This window comes from Colossoma macropomum, unplaced genomic scaffold (assembly GCF_904425465.1).
Source record: "Colossoma macropomum unplaced genomic scaffold, Colossoma_macropomum, whole genome shotgun sequence".
Taxonomy (NCBI): Eukaryota; Metazoa; Chordata; class Actinopteri; order Characiformes; family Serrasalmidae; genus Colossoma; species Colossoma macropomum.
Window position 1 is genome coordinate 25433617 of NW_023494790.1, and position 19587 is coordinate 25453203.

At 36.7% G+C, this 19587-nt stretch overlaps 1 protein-coding gene across 1 annotated transcript; it reads right to left on the reverse strand.

The window, feature by feature from the left end:
- Positions 1 to 15731: 15731 nt before the first annotated feature.
- Positions 15732 to 17694, reverse strand: gall (galanin-like). The gene is made up of 6 exons (XM_036571732.1): positions 17508 to 17694; positions 16972 to 17055; positions 16783 to 16837; positions 16393 to 16491; positions 16175 to 16240; positions 15732 to 16061 (listed from the first exon to the last, which is right to left on the reverse strand). Exons 2-6 carry the CDS (start codon positions 17053 to 17055, stop codon positions 16003 to 16005), a joined length of 363 nt encoding a protein of 120 aa, XP_036427625.1. The 5' UTR covers positions 17508 to 17694; the 3' UTR covers positions 15732 to 16002.
- Between the last annotated feature and the right edge of the window lie 1893 nt (positions 17695 to 19587).

Here is a 19587-nt window from a genome sequence, read left to right on the forward strand (position 1 = left end):
AATGGTTACAAATGTACTTCCCAATATCTGAGACATTATTCTATGACAGTTCTGGGAAGGTTTTGGCTTAAAAAAGATCAGATTTACCACTATTATACCGTCATCATCGTTTCGTATTAAACTCAGAAGAGAGTTTTCGTATTAAACTCTATTTGTGTTGTGACCTCTGGTTCCTATCACTGTAAAGAAATTTGACCTGTCAAGATTCTTTAGAATGGCACATTTCATTGTTTACATTTCAGCCACTAAATTATGCAGAAATTTAGAAAAATTACTGAAATTCATCTGTAACTGGACCTCATGTAAAGTTGGTTATTCTGCTCCTTTTTTGACAAAACCTTACCCTGCTAAAGTCCAATTTTAAGAAAGTGAGATTAACCATTTTGTTTATTATGTGTCCAATATATGGCGGTCCTACTAAAACCATGAAAAACGGGACTTGGTAATCACATATAGTCATTATGGAGAGAAGAAAGGCCTAAAATGATGGATAATAAGTGTTTGACTAAATTTTATCTTTTTCTATACAGATTAAAAACTAAAAAACTGACCCCAGGCCTATTTACTTTGTTTTCTCTTCAGCTTGCTATATTTTTCCATGAAATCCAGTCACTGAGGTGAGTGATCTTTCTTACCTCACAGCAATCAATAGTGCAAGAGGCAAGTACGAGGAAGCCCACGACCCAACAGCATAGCTTTGTAACCCTGTGGGGCTTTTAAAGAGTGTTGACATTTGTTCTTTCCATGTGGGAATGTCTTTTTAGAGCTCAATGTGACCAGTCACTGAGGTCAGTCCATGCTTTCATTCACAGGTTAGACTCAAAATGCTTAAAGCTCATCTTTTGTGGGTGGGATTCCCAAAAAAGAGTAGATCTTGTAAACAAATAATACAGAACTCTGCTACATGAGTCTCAACCAAAGCCAGGAGGAAAAAACATCACTATCTTTGCATTTGCTGGCAGCTTTAGAGTTGACTTGCTTTAAAAGTCTTCGAACTTTGGTTTTCCTGACACAGAATAAAAGCTGGTCTTGGATAAAATTGCACTGCCACTGCAGATGTGTTTAACACAAATATGTGTTTACATATGTTTTTGCCATGAAACTCAATAAATACTGTAGCACATACATATTTATTCACAAGAGGCACCATTTAGTTTCAGAGAAATTAGATTTTACTGTCTGTAACAGAAGCTAAATACAAAGTTTACTTTGTCTGTTCGTTGTTTGTTTATGGTTTACTTTTTCAAACAGTGAATATGTTTACTGCTTTCTTTATTCTTTCTATGTGTTCTTTCACTCTTCCTATGGTTTATTTCTCTTATATCAGTTATTTCTAATGAATCTTACTATTTCAGTATCTTCAATTTTTACACAAAAAAATGAACCAACAGGGTTGTTTGACTTACAAAATGAAAATATGTCAACATTAAATAAATGAATTGTGTTGTTTTTAAATAACTGATTTATGTAAAATGGACAAGAATGAATGAATGTATATTTTAATTAATTAAATGTATTTATGTTGTTCGAAAGAAAATTATATTACAAAAGAAATCCAGATGCTCTAAAATGCATTTTTTGCAACAATAACAAATTATGTATATACTGACTCTGCTCTCTTTCACTGACTGGAAATGCGTGGTATAATTGAATCAAAGTTCATGCAGCGATGTATTTTTTGATTGTCATTTCATTCTAAACTCCAGACTAACTGACAGCAAAAAAAGCACACTATTTTAAACTCCAAGCCCTTTTTGTCTGTGAAAACTGGCTGATTCGGCGATCAGCCTGAAAATGTCAAATGACAGTGCATCTGTTGTTATCATCTAATCGTTAAAATGTCTCACTTTTTAAAAAGAAAAAAATGACAAGATTAAAAATACCAGCACTGATTCATCCCCAGCAGCCTGGCCTCCTCAGACTGACTGCTTGTGCACCTTCACTCGAGCAAAAACAATTAAAGGGAGGACTCTTTTGCCATGGCAACCACTGTAAACAGGCAGATCTTATCGTACGCTTGAGTGACGGCACCTTTCTGTGACATTCCAATCTTCATCAGGCAAATTTCAGTACTGTCCTATAGACTCTTAGACTGTAGATCCTTGAAAGTTAAACCCAAAACATCCAAAAACTCAGTGTGTGTGCATGCATCTGTGTCCAGTAATGCATACAGTTGGTCCTTGCTTTTGTCTGTTTACTGTTTACTTGCTTTTCTCTATATATTCTCTGCGCCACTCATTTCCTCAATATGCTTGCATCTACAAACCTCAATAAAAAATTGCAAATAAAAACAGAAATCAAAGGTTTGTTAATCCACAGTGTTTTGTAAATGCAATCATGCATATATTTCTCAGTGAGTGGTTACAAGAATTGTAGGGATTGCACTCTTACGGTACATAATGTCATCAAAAGATTCAAGGCAAAGTCTCTCTGTGTGTTAAAGCAAAGCCAAAAACCACAACCGAACACCCTAATGACACTGTATTAAAACCTATCACCACATGGGCTTAAGAATACTTCAATCTGTTGTCAATAAACACTGTTGACAGCTGCATCCACTAATGCAAGTTGAGATACAATGAATCATCTGTCAACAATGTCCAGAAACACCGCACAGTGGACACAGCGCACAGTGAAAATATGTATTGTGTTCTGACGAGTCAATCTGTAAGATTGTTTATGGAAATAATGGATGTTCTGTCACCATAAACACTGAAAGACATATACACATTTTGGAACAGCAAGATGCCTTCTACATGACGTCTTTTTCAGGGACATTAATATTTATTTCAATAAGGCAACACGCTTTACAAGCTACATTCTGCATGTTTTACAACAGCATGGCTGCGTAATTAGAGTGAAGGTACTAGGCCTGCCTCCCATTGAAAATGTGTGACGCATTGTGATGCAGAAAATACAACAAAGAAGGGCCTGTATGGTTGCAAACAAAGTTAATAAGATAAGGCATATCTAATATTGTGTTTGTGTACTGTTGTCAAGTTAACACAGGTCAAGCAGAATTTACTGATCACTGCTTTCTGTTTTTATTTCATAATCTGTCCCAACATTTTTAAAGATTTCTAAAGGTTTCTAGTTTTGAGGTTTCTAAATGTATTCAAACGTGTTTTGTCAAATATCAGGCATACCTATTATTATGGCTAATACTCATATGAAATCTTTCCCCATAATGAAAAGAATGGCTGTGGACTACTGGACTAACTGCTAAATTAGTTGTAAAGCAAAGATCAATTGATCTGGGGAGATTTAATTAACTTGAGTAGAGTCCATCAGGGTAATGCAAAGATGCTTTGAGGATGATCTGTGTCTTTGAGGATAGATTGATAGACTCACACACCTTCCCTCCTCCTCTGTGTGTCTCTCTCTCTGTACGTGTGTTAGTGCGCATGTGTGTGTGCACTCGCTACACACTCGCGACATTGATCACATTTGAGGCTCTTTTTTTGCTTGTGCACAAACCAGTAATGCAAATTCCAGCCTACATTTACACACACCTCTGTCAGTGACGTGACCGGATGAGTCACAGTGTGCCTCTCAGCATCTTCTAAAGCATAACAGGATATGCCAAAAAAGCCATCAGATTTTTTTTTAACAGTAAACTAGACTCTTTCATTGGCACAGTGGCTGTGGCATTAAAATGACCTGTGTCCTGCTGAGCAGTTAAACACTTATTTACCCTGGACTTTCTTATCACACTGCAGACCCCGTCTGACAACCTTTAGGCCGCAGATGGCAGGCTGTCTGTCATCTGGCTAGCCTCTGTCGGATCATGTCCTTAATGTTCTCTGTTATTTAAATGAAAGTTATGCGTGAACAGGATGATTATAATTATGAGGTGATGACAGTGCAAGCCCTCACATTAGAAGCATGGATGTAATGTCCCAAATCCTAAAATATTTTAAGGACAGTCTGGATATATGTTCTTCACGCTCGCATATCTAATCTACAAAAATGTTTTTTTAAAGAACGATGAATTAAGTGGTTCTAAAGAGCCAAAAGTGTTTCTTCTACAGTATCATTCCAAAGAGCCTTGTTTTGGCATATATATATAATGATACTGTAGAAGAACCGCTTTTGGCTCCTCATAGAGCTTTTCATCAACCAGCATACATATGAATTTGTTGGTTGGTTGTTTACTGTGAAGCAGCCTTGGATTTTGGCATTATCTTATTCTTACAAGTATTTTTCTATTAGATGGTTGAATGCAAACAATTACATGTAGATATGCAAATGAGACTATCTACTTGAATATGCAAACATTTTACTGTTTCAAAAAAAAAATAAATCTACCCTCTGGATGATGTAAGAATTAAAGTCATTTTGTTGTATACAATCTTTCTGTAGTATATGAAGCATAAATCCAGCTGTGAGCAATATACTAAGAAATTCTTCTGTAATATCATTATTCTTTCAGGTTAGGACTGAACATAAAAAAGATTTTAACAATGGGCTTCAGAACTGCATTAGAGAGATCTCAGAAAACAAGCGCCATTTGTGTGAATGTTATCATTGGTATAAAGGAAATAGACATATTTGAATATTCTATTTAGATTCTACATTTTAGTGATTACAGCTTAAGAGAAGACTAGTTATAGATGCAATTTATCAAAAAATCTGAAAAGACATGACCAAATCATTATTTCGATCTGTAGTGTCTTGCCTTAAACCCTTAACTATCTTACAAATGATGTGTTTTAGACCATTAACCCCTGCAATTCCCCAGCTTATTACATCTAAAGCTGATTATTCAGTAAATACGTGGAAAAATGCAAACTGTTAGAGTAATTCTTTAGTTGTAAGAGTGAGGAATGAATCCTAGCCATTTAAGGGGTTACATTTGCATATTTATATGGATATCGGTAGGGCAATGTCTAACATGGTCTCATAAAAAATTTGTATATATGTGTTACTAAAACACATATTTGTACAATATCTATGATTATTTTATGAAATCATGTTACGGCTTGCTCACAGCAGAAATTGGTTACTTCAGATATCGGAGGAAAGAAAAAGGAATGACCTGGATTCAATCCTGTAACAAACCTAGCCTGAAATGGCACACATTCACATTGTGTGATGTGATGTTAGAATTCCTGTGGGTTTAGGGAGTATTTAAATACTTTGAGAATGATAGTGTACTTTTAGATGATGATCTAAAAGTATTAGATTTGCTTAAAAGTAGCTTTTAAAGAGGAAATATTGGATTGGTACTGATATCAGCCAGTACTCAAGGTTTCAATATTGGTATCATAAAAGAAAAAGTGGTCTACTCTAAAAAATGAAATCGCCCTGTTGGACAGCTACACAACAAACTGCTCCAACTCAGCATGCCAACCCCCACCTGCCAGTGGATCACCAACTTCTTCACTGGCAGAGAGCAGCAGGTGAGGTCGGGGTTCAGCTCAAAACCCAGATCATCAGTACGGGCGCTGCACAGGGTTGTGTTCTCTCACTTTTGCTTTTCTCACTGTACACTAACAACTGTACCTCCACAGACCCCTCAGTTAAAATCTTGAAGTTTTCAGATGACACTACAGTCACTGGTCTCATCCGAGACGGTGACGAATCTGCTTACAGACAGGTAGTTGATCAGGTGGTCCCTTGGAGCAGCCACAACAACCTGGTGCTGAATACACTGAAAACAGTGGAGATGACAGTGGACTTCAGAAGGTGCCCTCCAAACCTGCCAGCACTCACCATCCTGGACAGAACTGTAATGGCAGTAGAGTCCTGCAAGTTCCTGGGCACAACAATCACCAGGCACCTGAAGTGGGACAGCAACATCAGCTCCATCATCAAGACAGCCCAGCAGAGGATGTACTTCCTGCGTCAGCTGAGGAGGTTCATCCTGCCCCAGGAGCTCATGGTGCAGTTCTACACAGCCATCATAGAGTCCGTCATCACCACGTCCATCACAGTGTGGGGTTAAGTTGCCCACATTGCTGGAACTGCATGCCTCCAGAACCAGGAAGCATGCAGAGAAAATCTCCACTGACTCGTCGCATCCCGGACACCACCTGTTCTCCTTCCCTCAGGCCTGCACTTCAGCCAAATGAGGATCAGGACATCCAGGCTACAGAGCTTCTTCCCACAAGCCATCACTCTCTTGAACAGTTCATTATTACACATGCACAATATTCCAGCGTCTAAACTCCTCTGAAACTACTGTCTCAGCCAGTGCTTCTTCTTCTAGCATGTTACTTACCTGCCTTATTACCCCACTTATCTGACTGTTACCTCACTTCTCCCTTTCTTTGCCACTATACACCCTTTAACTGCTGCTGCACTCAGCACTTTCATTTAAGACACATACTTTGCACAATGTAAGGTTTACAGGTATGCCTGTGTGTGTGTGTGTGTGTGTGTGTGTGTGTGTGTGTGAGTGTGTGTGTGTGTGTATGAGTGAGTGCTGGTAGGAATGCATGTTTTATCTTATTTTATTTTATTTTATTACTTCATGTAAATGTTTGTCAGATACTGTGCACTGTGAGTTTCCTGTAACCAAAACTAAATTCCTTGTGTGTGTAAGCATTCCTGGCCAATAAAGCTTGATTCCGATTCTGATTCTGATTCTGTTTGTTTTCAGTAGGCTCTGCCAAGTGTGAGGAAGTAGGTTACTAACAGAAGGGTTCCCATCAGTTTGGAACAAGCCTCAGGGCAGGGCAGGTGAGGGCAGGATAGTCCAGGCAGTGACAAACAATACTTAGTAAATAAATAATACTATAGTATTATTGCACAAATAAATAATACAATGATATTGTAAAATATCAAAAAAGTCAGAATATTTTCAGAATTTTATGCTTAATGATACAAAAAGCAAAAGTTGGTGAAAGCAAAATATTGGTGAAAGTTTATGCATTTTTAACATGTTGCAACTGTCCCTGATCCATAAATATCTGACTTCTTTCATTCAAATAAATATTGTCAAAGATGTCATATGCAGTCATTTTTAAATAATGTGATAATTGGCAGACAGATGTAAGTTTAATATATAAAAAATTTGGTTTGGCTAGTCCGAATTGTCCCTGAGTAATTGAGAGAAATGCAAAAGTGTTGCCATTGTCCCCAGTTTTCCCTTTGTTGATGCAACATTATTTAGTGAATTCAACAACTGATATATCATTCCAACAGTAGCGCTGTCACCTCACAGCAAGAGGGGCCTGGGTTTGATTTCCCAGCTAGGTGACCAAGGTCATTTCTGCGTGGAGTCCGCATGTTCTCCCCGTGTCTGCGTGGGTTTCCTCGGGGTGCTCCGTTTTCCTCCCACAGTTCAAAAAACATGTAGTCAGGCCAACTGGAGATGCTAAATTAGCCCTAGGTGTGAATGTGTATGTCTGTATGTCTGTGTGTCTGCCTTGTAAATGGACTGGTGACCTGTCCAGGGTGTTACCTGCCCTCCGCAGAATGACCACTGGGATAGGCTTCAGCAACCCCACGACCCAGAAGGATAAGCGGCTTAGATTTTGTGTGTGTGTGTGCGTGTGTGTGTGTGTGTGTGTGTGTGTGTGTGTTTTCTTTTTGGATTTGTTGGCACAATATGCAGTCTTTTTTGTGATTTTACAGCCAGGTATACAATTACAATGTGGTCTTCACTGTGTAGCTTTAACAACGTATGTTGTTACATTTCAGGCAGTGTTTATACAGAGTGAAGCTCAGTCTGTGTGCATACAGTGATTGTCAGACAACCTTTTCTGCCATATAATACGAGCACACACACACTATGATGGTTCAGGCTTTGAAAGTGGCTTCTGTGAAAGCGAAAAATGTCATTTGTCCTTCCAGGAAATGATTGATAGAAATCTCGTTAGCTTTTGAATTTGTCATAGTGAAAAATCTAGCATGAAACCAATCACAGAATGGGATAAAATATGGAGAAGCAGTGTACTATTTTTGGAAGCTCTATTCAGGGGTAGAGGAAGTTAAATGTGCTGTTTAAGGCTGTAGTGCAGAGGAAGATGAACTCATTAGAACACATTTTGGTGGAGCTGTGTTGCTTGAAAGTCTTCTCAGAAACCTAACGAGCTCAGATGTTTTGCTGGGAGCTCCTCCTTGGTCATATGACTGTGGCAGACACCACAAGGTATTGGGCAGCCATCCTCATGAGGACCACATCTGCCCCCTTCTGCCCCAACCTGCCCCTTCCCATCTGCCCCCTTATGCCCCCCAGCTTTTTCGCCTCACTCCTGAAGGCTATTGCAACATCTACGCTGTGTGCTAACTCAAAGCCATGGCCTATCTTCATCAGCTGTCACGCATATGGCGAGGAATCCCACACGCCTCGGCTTTTCAGTAGAGAATTTCAGTAGAGAAAGTCTCAAAGAGAGACTTTTACAAGATTGATGTAGAAACCAGTGAAATTAAAACATGAGGAAAAAGAGAGAACCTTCCAACCCCCCAATAGCATGGCCCATGCTCAAAATAGACCATCTGTACCATAATGTGTGTACAGAGTCACCTGTAAATAACGTACCGTAAATAAGACTGGATTACAGTGCCATTTGAAAGTTAAGAAACAACATTTTTGATAATATACAATCTTTGGTTGCAGATAAATCTATATAATAATGCTAATATGTTAATGCTGTTCAAATTCATAGCTTTCAAATAAATGGAAAGCTGCAAATAAAAATTAAGGAATGTTAGATGTGTCCAGAATACTGAATGAATAAAATTAATTTAAATTGAATTGAACATATGTAGCTGGTGTAATGTAACTGGTGATTAAATGTAAATTATTTATCACTGAATAACTTCATATTCACAGATTTCTTAAAATATTGAATTAAATATCTCAAAATACCTTTCGGTGAATAGTTTGTAATATTTAAATCCACATTGCATAAATTAAAAATGCTGTTATGCAATAGCTAAAGTTTAGGAGAAAGACCAAGCCTGAAGCTCCTCCTTCTTACAGTTTGTCCAGTAATTTCCCATCTCCACGTTCCATTTCCTGTGACAAAGTTTCAGCACCCCAACATCTCCTCCACAGTTGTTCTGTTCCACAGTTCTATCTCTCAGTCCTACCTCTGTACATCAAGGGGTCCTGCCCTCTAGAGCAAAAACTGACCAGAACTCCAGTCCAAGTTCTCTCCCCTCCTACAGTTATACAGTCTCTTTTCAGACTCTGACCATATGTTGAAGGTGTGGTCTGAGCTAATAAACTGTGTACAAAATAGCAAAAATTGTAAATACAGCAAGTGATTCCAAACTTTTGAACATTAGACTCATACGTACATATTTACCTCCTTTTGACTGTTTTTATGTCTATTTTTTATCGTACTTTTATCTGATTAAGTTTTATTTTGCCTCTCACCTATTTTCTCATATTTTCCCTTTAATATTTTAATACCATAGTGTTGTGTACTAGCTTAGTTTAGTATGTTACATGTCATATGTATGTGCACTCACCAACACAAATTTTTCAGAAATAAAGGTATGAAACTGTCACTGAGGCAGTACCCCTTTTGTCACTGGGGTGGTGTCTACATCTCAGTACCTGTAATCAGGGAACATAATTGTATCATAATCCATTGAAAATTATATTTTCTAAGTTGTATTGACCCCACACACCCCATCTCGTCTCCAGGCTTTTTATTTTACTGTTCTGTTTTAAAGCGTTAGGTTATGAAGAGGTACAAACACATATTTTTCACCTTAAAAAAAACTTATTTAAGGTGCACAATTGGACCTTAAAACCACTGTTGTACCTTTGAGGGTACATTTATATTGTTTGTACCTTGATGAAACGAAAAATGTACCTGCACAGAACCTTTATTTCTAACAGTGTATGTTTGAATATATTTGCAGAAAAATCGCTAATTCTGATTCTGAAATACATCTAAAAGGCACCTTTACTAGTGTTATTGATGCGATGACAGCAGCAGGACCACTGAACAGCCCTGCCTTTAAATAGTAAGAGAAACTATTGGTTTTGCTTAAAATATTTGATGTTAATTTGTATCCAGAGCTTTGATTATCTACACTGTAAAGTTGTTTTGTTGGTTCCACCTTAAAAAAATTAACTCCATCTGGTGATTACTCCACTATTTGGCAATCAGCTGAAAGAAACATATTCCTGATCAAAGTAAGTAAGAGTAAATAAAACTGGAACACAACCACAGAGCTAACAGTGCTAACCTATGGTGATGCAGGCATAACATTCCAAAAAATATAAAAAAACAAACCACTATGAGCCATATTCAGAGTTGCTACTTCAGTAAGTTGGTCACGTAGGTATAAAAAGTTATAATAAAGTTCTGTATTAAGACTTGCTGAGTGACTGCTTAATTTGGTGGTCAGACATCTGACCACAGAGAGCTGAGGCATTGCAGGGATTCAGACTGAACATTTGTCTTCTGATGGTCAGGCTCTTAGGCAGTCACAGGTATCTATCCTTTACCTATCTACAGACAGTGCTCTCTGTTTAAGTGTGGATTACACTGAGTTAATTCACCTTTACATTGTTTTTTGGAAACAGGAATTTAAGCAATTTCACCAAAACTGTTACTGTTAACACCAATTAACCCCTTAAATGTATACTTTTGAATCAAGAAAATTCAATTCATCCCCTTTTTATGTACTGAGCTGCTAACTGATAATATTGCTATTGGTCAAGTAACTCACTATGGGCTTGTGACATCTAATTGATTCATTAAGACATCTTTAGACATTTTTCATGACTTTGTTATCTCAAAATTGCCTAAAAATCCAATGTGCCCAAACATCTAATGTTTTAACCTGCCTTTAAAACTGATTAAATAGTAAAGTCTGAATTATTTGTTGGCTAAAGAAGCTGATAGGAAGCACATTTTCCACAAGACTCTTTAATTAGGCCACAATTTGTCATGTTTAGTTAGAAAACAGACTTGTCAGATATTGCATTTTGCAAAGAGACACACTTTTCATCTGCTTAATTTTTTTGTTTTATTTTAAAGTGATCAGCCAAAGTGATTACCTCTATGTAGTGACCCATGAGCAATCCATTCCTTTGATAATGACACATGAATTTTGAAGGAGCAGGTGCTGAATATAAGTGGGCAGGTTATGGGCTGTATGGTTCATTTTTAGTTTATACTTGCATAATTGCAATTGCATAATCTTACAATTGTAGGGAATGTCAAACAATGGTGATTTAAGTTTTAGTAATATAGCATCTTTTACAAAATAATTGTTCCTTTGGACAAATTCATATATTTATTCATATGATTAATTATGTCACATTTATATGTTTAATACTGATCTTAAAACTCCTCACAGCACACATTTGTCTTAGCGTTGCTTGAGTCAATAGATATGTCTGAGATTTGAATGCTGATGTGTGGAGCCAATTCTGAACACGGACCAAAATATAGAACAGGTCTAAAAATGAACAGGCCTTTACATGATCGGACAAAATATTACATCACCCATTTGAAAAAAAAAAAAGATTGATATGTAAATATAATTACGATATTACATTATCAATAGAACTGTTATAATATTATCAATCAAGACACTGTATTACATTATTGAGTTCTACAACTGCAAAGTGAGGTTTTCTAGGGGAATACCACCAGTTTTTCAGAATTTCTGAATCCATGAGATGTAAGCAGTGATTCAGAGTGATTTGATGTGAAATGGTTCATTGTAGAGAAACTTACCAACTCAGATTTCATTACAGTGGTGGTAATAGGAAACTGGAGTTGTGATGTCTGCAACACAAATATAGTCACTTTATTTACTATCCAAAACAACCAATGACACCTACACATGTCTTATGAGTTTTTATGCAATGTTGATAATGTTGAAATATTGGTAATTCTGTAAAAAAAAATTCTGCATATATCTCTCCACCATGAATGGCTTTTAAAAGTACATTTTAAGTCAAAATCATATCACATAACTATCATAAAAACAATGTCTCAGGCATCAGGCAGTGTATTCATATGCATTTCATGCAATAGTCTTCTGCGAGGTAGCTTTTCACATCAAACCACTCTGAATGATTTTGTTGCACGTAAACTACTGAATTATGCAAAAGTTTTGAAATTCAGGAAATCAGAATTACCCTTTAATTTAGATGAACAAACGCATTTAACATCAGTTGGAACCTTATGGAAGCTCCTGTTTTGTAGTCCCCAGTTTAAAGTTTTCCATTGCATGGACTGGGAGGGCAATCGGTGTGTACTTCTGCATTTCATAGTGATTTATACATGTCACAGTATCTGTCAGTGAATGGACAATGCAGAAAACTAAAGGTAGATTGCGTCAAGGTACAGGCCATGCAGACACACATTTAACAAGAAACCAAAGCTGCTGGCCATGGTAAGGCACCTGATGTTTAAGCAGTCATTGCTTTTTGACTGCTGGAGTCTGGTTTTGCTTTCTTCAGCGCAGTGTCTACCCTTGATATGTGCAAAACGGAATAAATTACATCCATCTTGGAGAAAACACGTAAGTCTGTGTGAGGCTTAGACAGCAGAGCAGACACAATAAATAATACAAAAGTCTAACGAAGAACCTTGAATAGTTATGCCTGCTGTATAACTAGAGGGCAGCAGAGAACGTGTGCTGTGTTTGTGGCTGGCCTGTCCATAAAATTATCATCACTTCAAATCACTACTTGACTACTAGGCATGATATAATGTGATGTTTCTTATAAAGGGCTCTGTTTCTGTTTTCTATTACAATAAGCGTGTTTGTTTTTTTAATTATGTGGTGGGGGTTCAGAGTCAGTCTGCAATTATGTAAACTGTATGTATAGTGTAAAAACAGACCTTTATATTAAAGATTGTCAGTAACATTTACATGTGATGTCAATAAGGTTCACCATAACAACCTGTCATGTTTTACTGGAGCTCAACATTGTGAGTCATCTGGTAACATACTGCCACCAAGTGGCCAAAAATGCATTTCTGGGCCTCTCTCTATGCATATCTGGGCGTCTCGATGGGTATATCCGAGCATTGCACATTTTAGTGTTTTTTCATTTGTTTTGCTATATTATATTTGTTTCAGAAGTTGTTATTATGTTGATAAATTGAATGGGATGGTTCAGGACTAAGCAGGACTCCACACTGAAAAAAAAACATACTGGTTACTGCCAAAAGTAACTGAACTTAAAGACAAAACTGTGTAGATGCAATATGTTTTATTCATATGGAAAAAATGTACGCATCTGAATTGCATCACAGTTTAAGTAGAGTATTGGTTTAATTTAAGGTTTTTGTTCAACAATGTGGTTTATTCTAAGAACTTAAGACCAAACTTGAAGGGCCCATTTTACAAAAACTCATTTTTCCTCACTTTTTTTTTAATTAAAAATTTTGATGTGGTATGTAAACTTTATAAAAGTTTTACAACATACTGTTCTCTCCCCAGTCCATACTATGTGTGGAAACTAAGCTGCCCAAATGTTTAATTGTGAACATGTTGTTTTTACATATATCTGTCTATTTAGCCTAGAGCAGTTTAGCCCCACCAATTCATATTTAAGTTATAAGGAATGTTTCAGCCTGGATTGCTTTCTTAGTGAGGCATAATACAGGCCAGCTAATCAGAACAGAGGGCATTTAAATAATATTGGTCTAAAAGACACAGTAACAAAAACAGCCTTTTTAGTTCTATAGATCAAGAGATTTTGGGAAATAGTAATGCAAAAATAAATTACACCTTTTTTGCTACATAAACCAACACAAATGTCAAGTATACCTCACAGACAAAAATAAATGTAGGTTATACGACCTTTAAGTAGAGGTCACCAAGGATTGCTAAGGTTAGATTAAATAGGCAAAAGGGAAATTCATTGTAGTCACATGGAATTTTTGCTGTCTGTGAAAAATATCAGTGATATGATAGCTGTACTTACTCTGCGTTACTATTTACAATCAATTATAAGTTACAATTGACTCTTTAAATTCTTTTTGTCCACCACTGTACTCAGAGGTTACTTGACTGATAGCAGGTAACATCTACTGTAGTTCTAGCAGCCCCTATCTAGACTGTTCTGCCGGCAGGCCAGGTGCCGTAAGGATGTTTTGCGTATGTACATGCATAAAATATATATAGAACTAAATTGTCAACTAAATACACCTATATTCTTCCTCTTACTTGCTTAAATGCTCAACTTTACACATTGAATTATGCAAACCTACACGTACATACAAATCTACACATACAGTGTATTTGGAGATTCACAGACTAAACAGTCTTTCTTGGAAATGAGAAGCCTAAGGAAGAGTCCAGTGTATGGCTTATTAAAGCATATTGGTCTGCATCATTTGAAGACAGTAGCTAGCCTTTGCATTGTGTGAATATTCCATGATGAATGGACTGGTAGAGATGCTTAAAAATGCTTGCTACATACTTACGTTTTTTACAGTTTTTAACATCTCCTGTAAATTTACAGTTTTGGGGATGCATGCTTAGGTTAGGACATCAACAATATCAAAAAGGCATCTAGCGGCGAAGGTACTCATGAAAGAGGCCAACAAGACTTACACAGCGTGGACAACTGCAGTACGGTTAGCCAATGGTACAACAGTGAGCTGTTAAAAATAAAAGTGCCAGCAAGCAATGTCATAGACACTTGTTGTTTCCTAAATATATTTCAGTGGATGGTTCTTTAAAAACTCAGTGGAAACCACCCTATTGAAGGTGGTCCTTCTATGGTTGTTGCTCCCAAGAACAGGCATCTGTAGTTTTAAAAACATGAAGTTTAAATTCATTAACTGGACAAGTCGATTAATTGGAGAGTTTCGGGGAGAGCGCAGTGAATGTTTAAGGACATTGCAATTAAATAAACTCATTTTTATATGTTTTCCGAAGCAGTTTTGACTTGGCATGCCTGAACTAAGAACACTGGTACTTGCAGTCTACAGTGTAGTGCTGCTAAGTCTAGTTTTACTGATGACAGCAAAATGTATTTGCTAATTCGACTGCTGTTTAAACCATCACAGTTTACAAGGTCTAAAATATAATTTTATGCTTGATCACTCATGTATGTAAGCCTGCTTCCCCTTTCTAATAAGGACAGCTCCTCCCACACTTGCCCTTTAACAATAAATAAAACCTTAGCAAAAGAATACCTTTCCTGTTAGGGCCCAAGCCACTTGTCTTGTGAGATCAGATACTCTGCCTTGAGGATAAAACCACCTTTTTTCATTTTCATTTGCCCCTGTAACTTGATCTAAGTGGGGCAGGATCCATGCTGCAGAAGCACTCCAGCACATGTGTTTCTGTTATCTGTTTACTCTGATTAACATGATCAGGGTGGCATTGTAGCTCTTTCCCCATGTCTAATATATTCTCTTTTTTCCACATGATGATTGTAATGCCTCTCATATTAGCCCCTGGATGCAGGGATGAAAAACTTTTGATATATGCAGACAGTATATCTGCACTGTCAGAACAAAACCTTTTATCTCTGAAATGGTAGCTTTACAGGAGAAGAAAAGGGCATTTTAGCTTTCAGTGTAATGTAATGTAACAAGATTTTAAGTATTTTTGACCGTTTTTATTAGTACAGTCATCATAAAATGTTCAGATGATGTAAAGGGCAGCTGGTGTTTTCAAATGGGAAAAATGAAAAACAACAAAAATTGACAACGTTTTATCCCAACAGCAACAACATGCTATAACCACAGAGTCACATTTTTGTTCTGCACAACCCTTAATAACTATAAATTGCACATTCAGAGGCACTTAATGGGTAGTAAAAGTCTATCACTTCCAGCTGATCATCTGCATCCTCCTTTATCTTTATTCAGGAGCTTTATTTGCAAGCATATGGGAAAACAACTTTGCAACAAAAAGCTTCAAATGCATATACAAACTGCTTTGAAAAATTCACATGACGGGGTGATATCACAAACTCTGAATGTTTAGTAGGATTCTAAATCCTTTTGTGCATTTTATGAGCTATTGAAAAATACACATAATCCTGCATAATAATTCAAAGAAGGAATCAAAAACATGATGTGATGCGAGAAGTGGTGGCTATTTCATCTATCGTTTCATGTCGTCATTGAGTACAGAGCTGTTCAGTTCCTCAGTCACTCCATTCTCTGAAACAGAGGGGCAGCAAATGAATAAATAAATAAATAAATAAATAAAGTGACATAATGAGATCTTTTTAAAGGGTGAAAGTTCACATCAGAGCACATCAGAAGCAGTTAACCTTTCATGCGGAGGTATATGAGGAGGTCCATAAGTGAATGGAGATATGATTCATCTGTAAGAGATCCTAAAGTGGAAAACATCAAATTTTAGAAATATTTCATTTCCAATAAAAATTCATTTTCAGTTTGTAATGTGCCAGCATTTGTACTAATTAACAATGTTAAAAAAGTCTGTCATTAAGAATCATTAAACTATATACAAAGGATATGCACTCACTGTATGAAGGCTGATGTTTTGGCTGGTTCGAGTTCTCTTCCCACCTGTTCCGCTTCCCCACCCCACCTCCATGCCTCACAGTGAGAGTCCTCTGAGCATCTGTGGTGAATTGGTGATTCAGTTCAATGAACACGTTAACAGATTAATAGCCGTTAGATTTTGCCAGTGTCTATAAAAATATATGTAAAAAATATAACTTTAGAAGAGAAGACAAAATGTTCCTAACTTTTAATATAAGTTAATGTTTTGAGTTTTATTCAGAGTAATTTTGGAGTATTTCTATTGGTCCAATCTTCATTAAATGTTTATACAATGTAAAGGACAGCTACTGTGCTCAAATGATGTAGACGCATGTTTGATATGACAGCAACACCTCCTATGATCACTTACAAGGTCCCAGTAGGTAGCCGGCACTATTCAGTGTCCATCCTCTTTTCTCTGGACCCTGAATATGAAATACAAATGTGTGTAAATATATATATATATATATATATATATATATATATATATATATATATATATATAAGATCTACATATGTAAAGTTAGATTACGCTTTTGAAAAGGTGATTTTAAGGTACCGTAAGGGCCATGCTATGGGTCTTTGAGAGCTGAGCAGACAGGACCCCCAGAGAGACACAAAGCAGAGTAAAGCTCATCTGCATCTGCCAAAAGAAAATATAGGACTTCAAGCTGAAATGTATAAGTTATGAATAATAAGTGGTGTAATTCTCTGATAATGAGCAGTATGCCTTTGCAGTTAGTATGTATCCACTTACCTAAACACCTTAAACTGCCATTATGATTTAGTTTAAAAGGTTATGTTAAGTAATCTTGTTAATGCAAAAATGGTACAATATCCAACATCCAGGATAACATTAACCTGTCAGGATTCAACAGGAACTGTTATGTGTCCATTTTGCAGGAATACATTCATCATAGTTAGGCTACTTGAAGAGATTGAGTTTCAAAGTCAAAGTCAGTAAAGCACAAGACTTCAGAAATTCATCACATAGAACATGCAACAAATGTTCCAAATGCAAAATAATAAAATCAAATAAAACAACAATACATAAACAAATAAATAAAATAAAAAAGCAATGAAAAACATGCCTACCTTTGAAGAGAGGACTTTTTACTTCCAGTCAGTGAAAATATGATAGTAAAAATCCTTGATGGGAGATCAGTGAGTCTGTACCTCACCTTCTATTCCTCTTAATATCTCAGTATATAGATCTCAGTATGTAATTTCGATGAAGGTAAATAAACCTCTGCAGGGCATGAGTAAATCTATGTGTGATGTGTTTGTGTTTTTCATGTATGAGTCTGGGGGGAGAGGATGACTGCCTTTTATACAGCCAGGGACATGCACCATATTAACATAATGAAACTCTATTAGTATGAATTTCATTTATCATAATTGATGGTGTTATTACACAGACAGGGGAGTGAGGGTGGAGGGGAGTGATGTGACAAAATTAATCTCTCTCTCTCACACACGCACACACACACACACACACACACACACACACACACACTCTGAGGAGGAAGAGAACAGGAAAGCTCAGACAGAAGAACACAAAATGAGATCAATTAAATAGTTACATCTTCTATTGCCATAGAAGAACCACTTTTCTAAATTCAAACCATTTTTGTAAATAAGATGTGACAGTATGAAGAACATTTTTAATGTTTAAAGAACCTCCACATAATGTAATGTTTCTATACTGATTAAAGGGTGATTTAATTTATTTTTCAAAATTTCTGCATAATTAAATCTTTGAGACAAATTTATTCAGGTTGGTTTGATGTGAAATGGTTCATTGTAGATAAAACTTACTTGGATTTCTTTATAGTGGTGGTGATACGAACCAGGGGACATGCCTTCAACACACTCATAGACATTTTATTTAATTCAAAAATGACCAGTGAACATACACATCTTAGATTTTATATGCAGTGTTTATATGGCAAAATACTAGTAAATAATGGCAAACCTTAAAAATGTGTGTTCTTTCTGGACTATTTTGTTGTACAACGCCTTGCATGTACCTCTCTACCTAGTATGTACTTTTTAATGAAAATTATTGTAAGACAATGTTTCAGGGATCAGGCAGCATATTTGTAACAATTTAATGTAATAACTTTATGGATGGATGGATGGATGGACAGATGGATGGGTGTATATATTTAAAATAAATCCCTATGTAATTCTCATAGATGGATGGATGGATGGATGGATGAATGGATGGATGGATGTATAGATAGATAGATGGATGTATAGATGGATGGAATAATGAATATACAGACATTTAAAATAAATTCCCATCTTATTCTCATAGATGAATGGATGGATGGATAAATGGACGGATACATTTAAAATAAATCCCCATCTTATTCTCATATCCTGCAATTTCTATATAAAACAAGGTTCAAAAATATTTGTAGAAGCAGACAAAAAAAAGTCCATTCCCACCCACTTTATCCTGTCACACTCATAAGTCAACATCCCTCACGCTCTCCCTGTGCAGATCCATTTCATTCCATGATGCTCTCCTCTACCTAATGGCTGTATCTTGCCCCAGGTGTAATTACTGTACCCGTCGCCCCTACAATCCATTAACAGAGAGGGCCTAAAACACTCCACCTAATTACTGACCACTAATAATACACTGAGCTTCAGTAGAACCGATGGGAGTCCGCTCACGCTGCTTATTCGGGCCTTTTCCAGCACTGAGAGTGACGTCTAAACTCTCTGTCCTCATGGGAGCTTCGTTTTGGCCTCTTATCAATTAACTTTTAACTTTGACCCTCATATTCCATCATTTCTCCTTTTTTCAAACATCAGTGTACTTTTACACACACTCCTTATTTCTGAGTCACTTAGAGCTTATAATGTCCCCTGCTTGTCCTCAGAACACTTTGCCATCATTTGCCTAGGCACAAATGGAAATGAAGATCATGTCCACGAGAGAAAATAGATTCTGAAGGGTAGCTATTTAAGCCTATTGATTTGTTATACATCAATGTTCTCCAGTTACAAAGATGGTGTTGCAGTATGCACAGGTAAAAATGGTTGTATGATGAGCAAAACTATAAAGCAAAAGAATAAATAACTAATGCGTAATCATGGGACAGGATGTACGTGATAAGTGATATTTTCCCACATTGTCCACATCAATGACACATGGTTCTGA

Coding starts and splice junctions, on each gene's coding strand:
- gall (XM_036571732.1), bottom strand. CDS start 17,055: ATGCAGATGAGCTTTACTCTGCTTTGTGTCTCTCTGGGGGTCCTGTCT. Junction 16,492..16,782: donor CGGCTACCTACTGGGACCTT/GTAAGTGATCAT, acceptor AATTCACCACAG/ATGCTCAGAGGACTCTCACT. Junction 16,062..16,174: donor CATATACCTCCGCATGAAAG/GTTAACTGCTTC, acceptor CCTCTGTTTCAG/AGAATGGAGTGACTGAGGAA.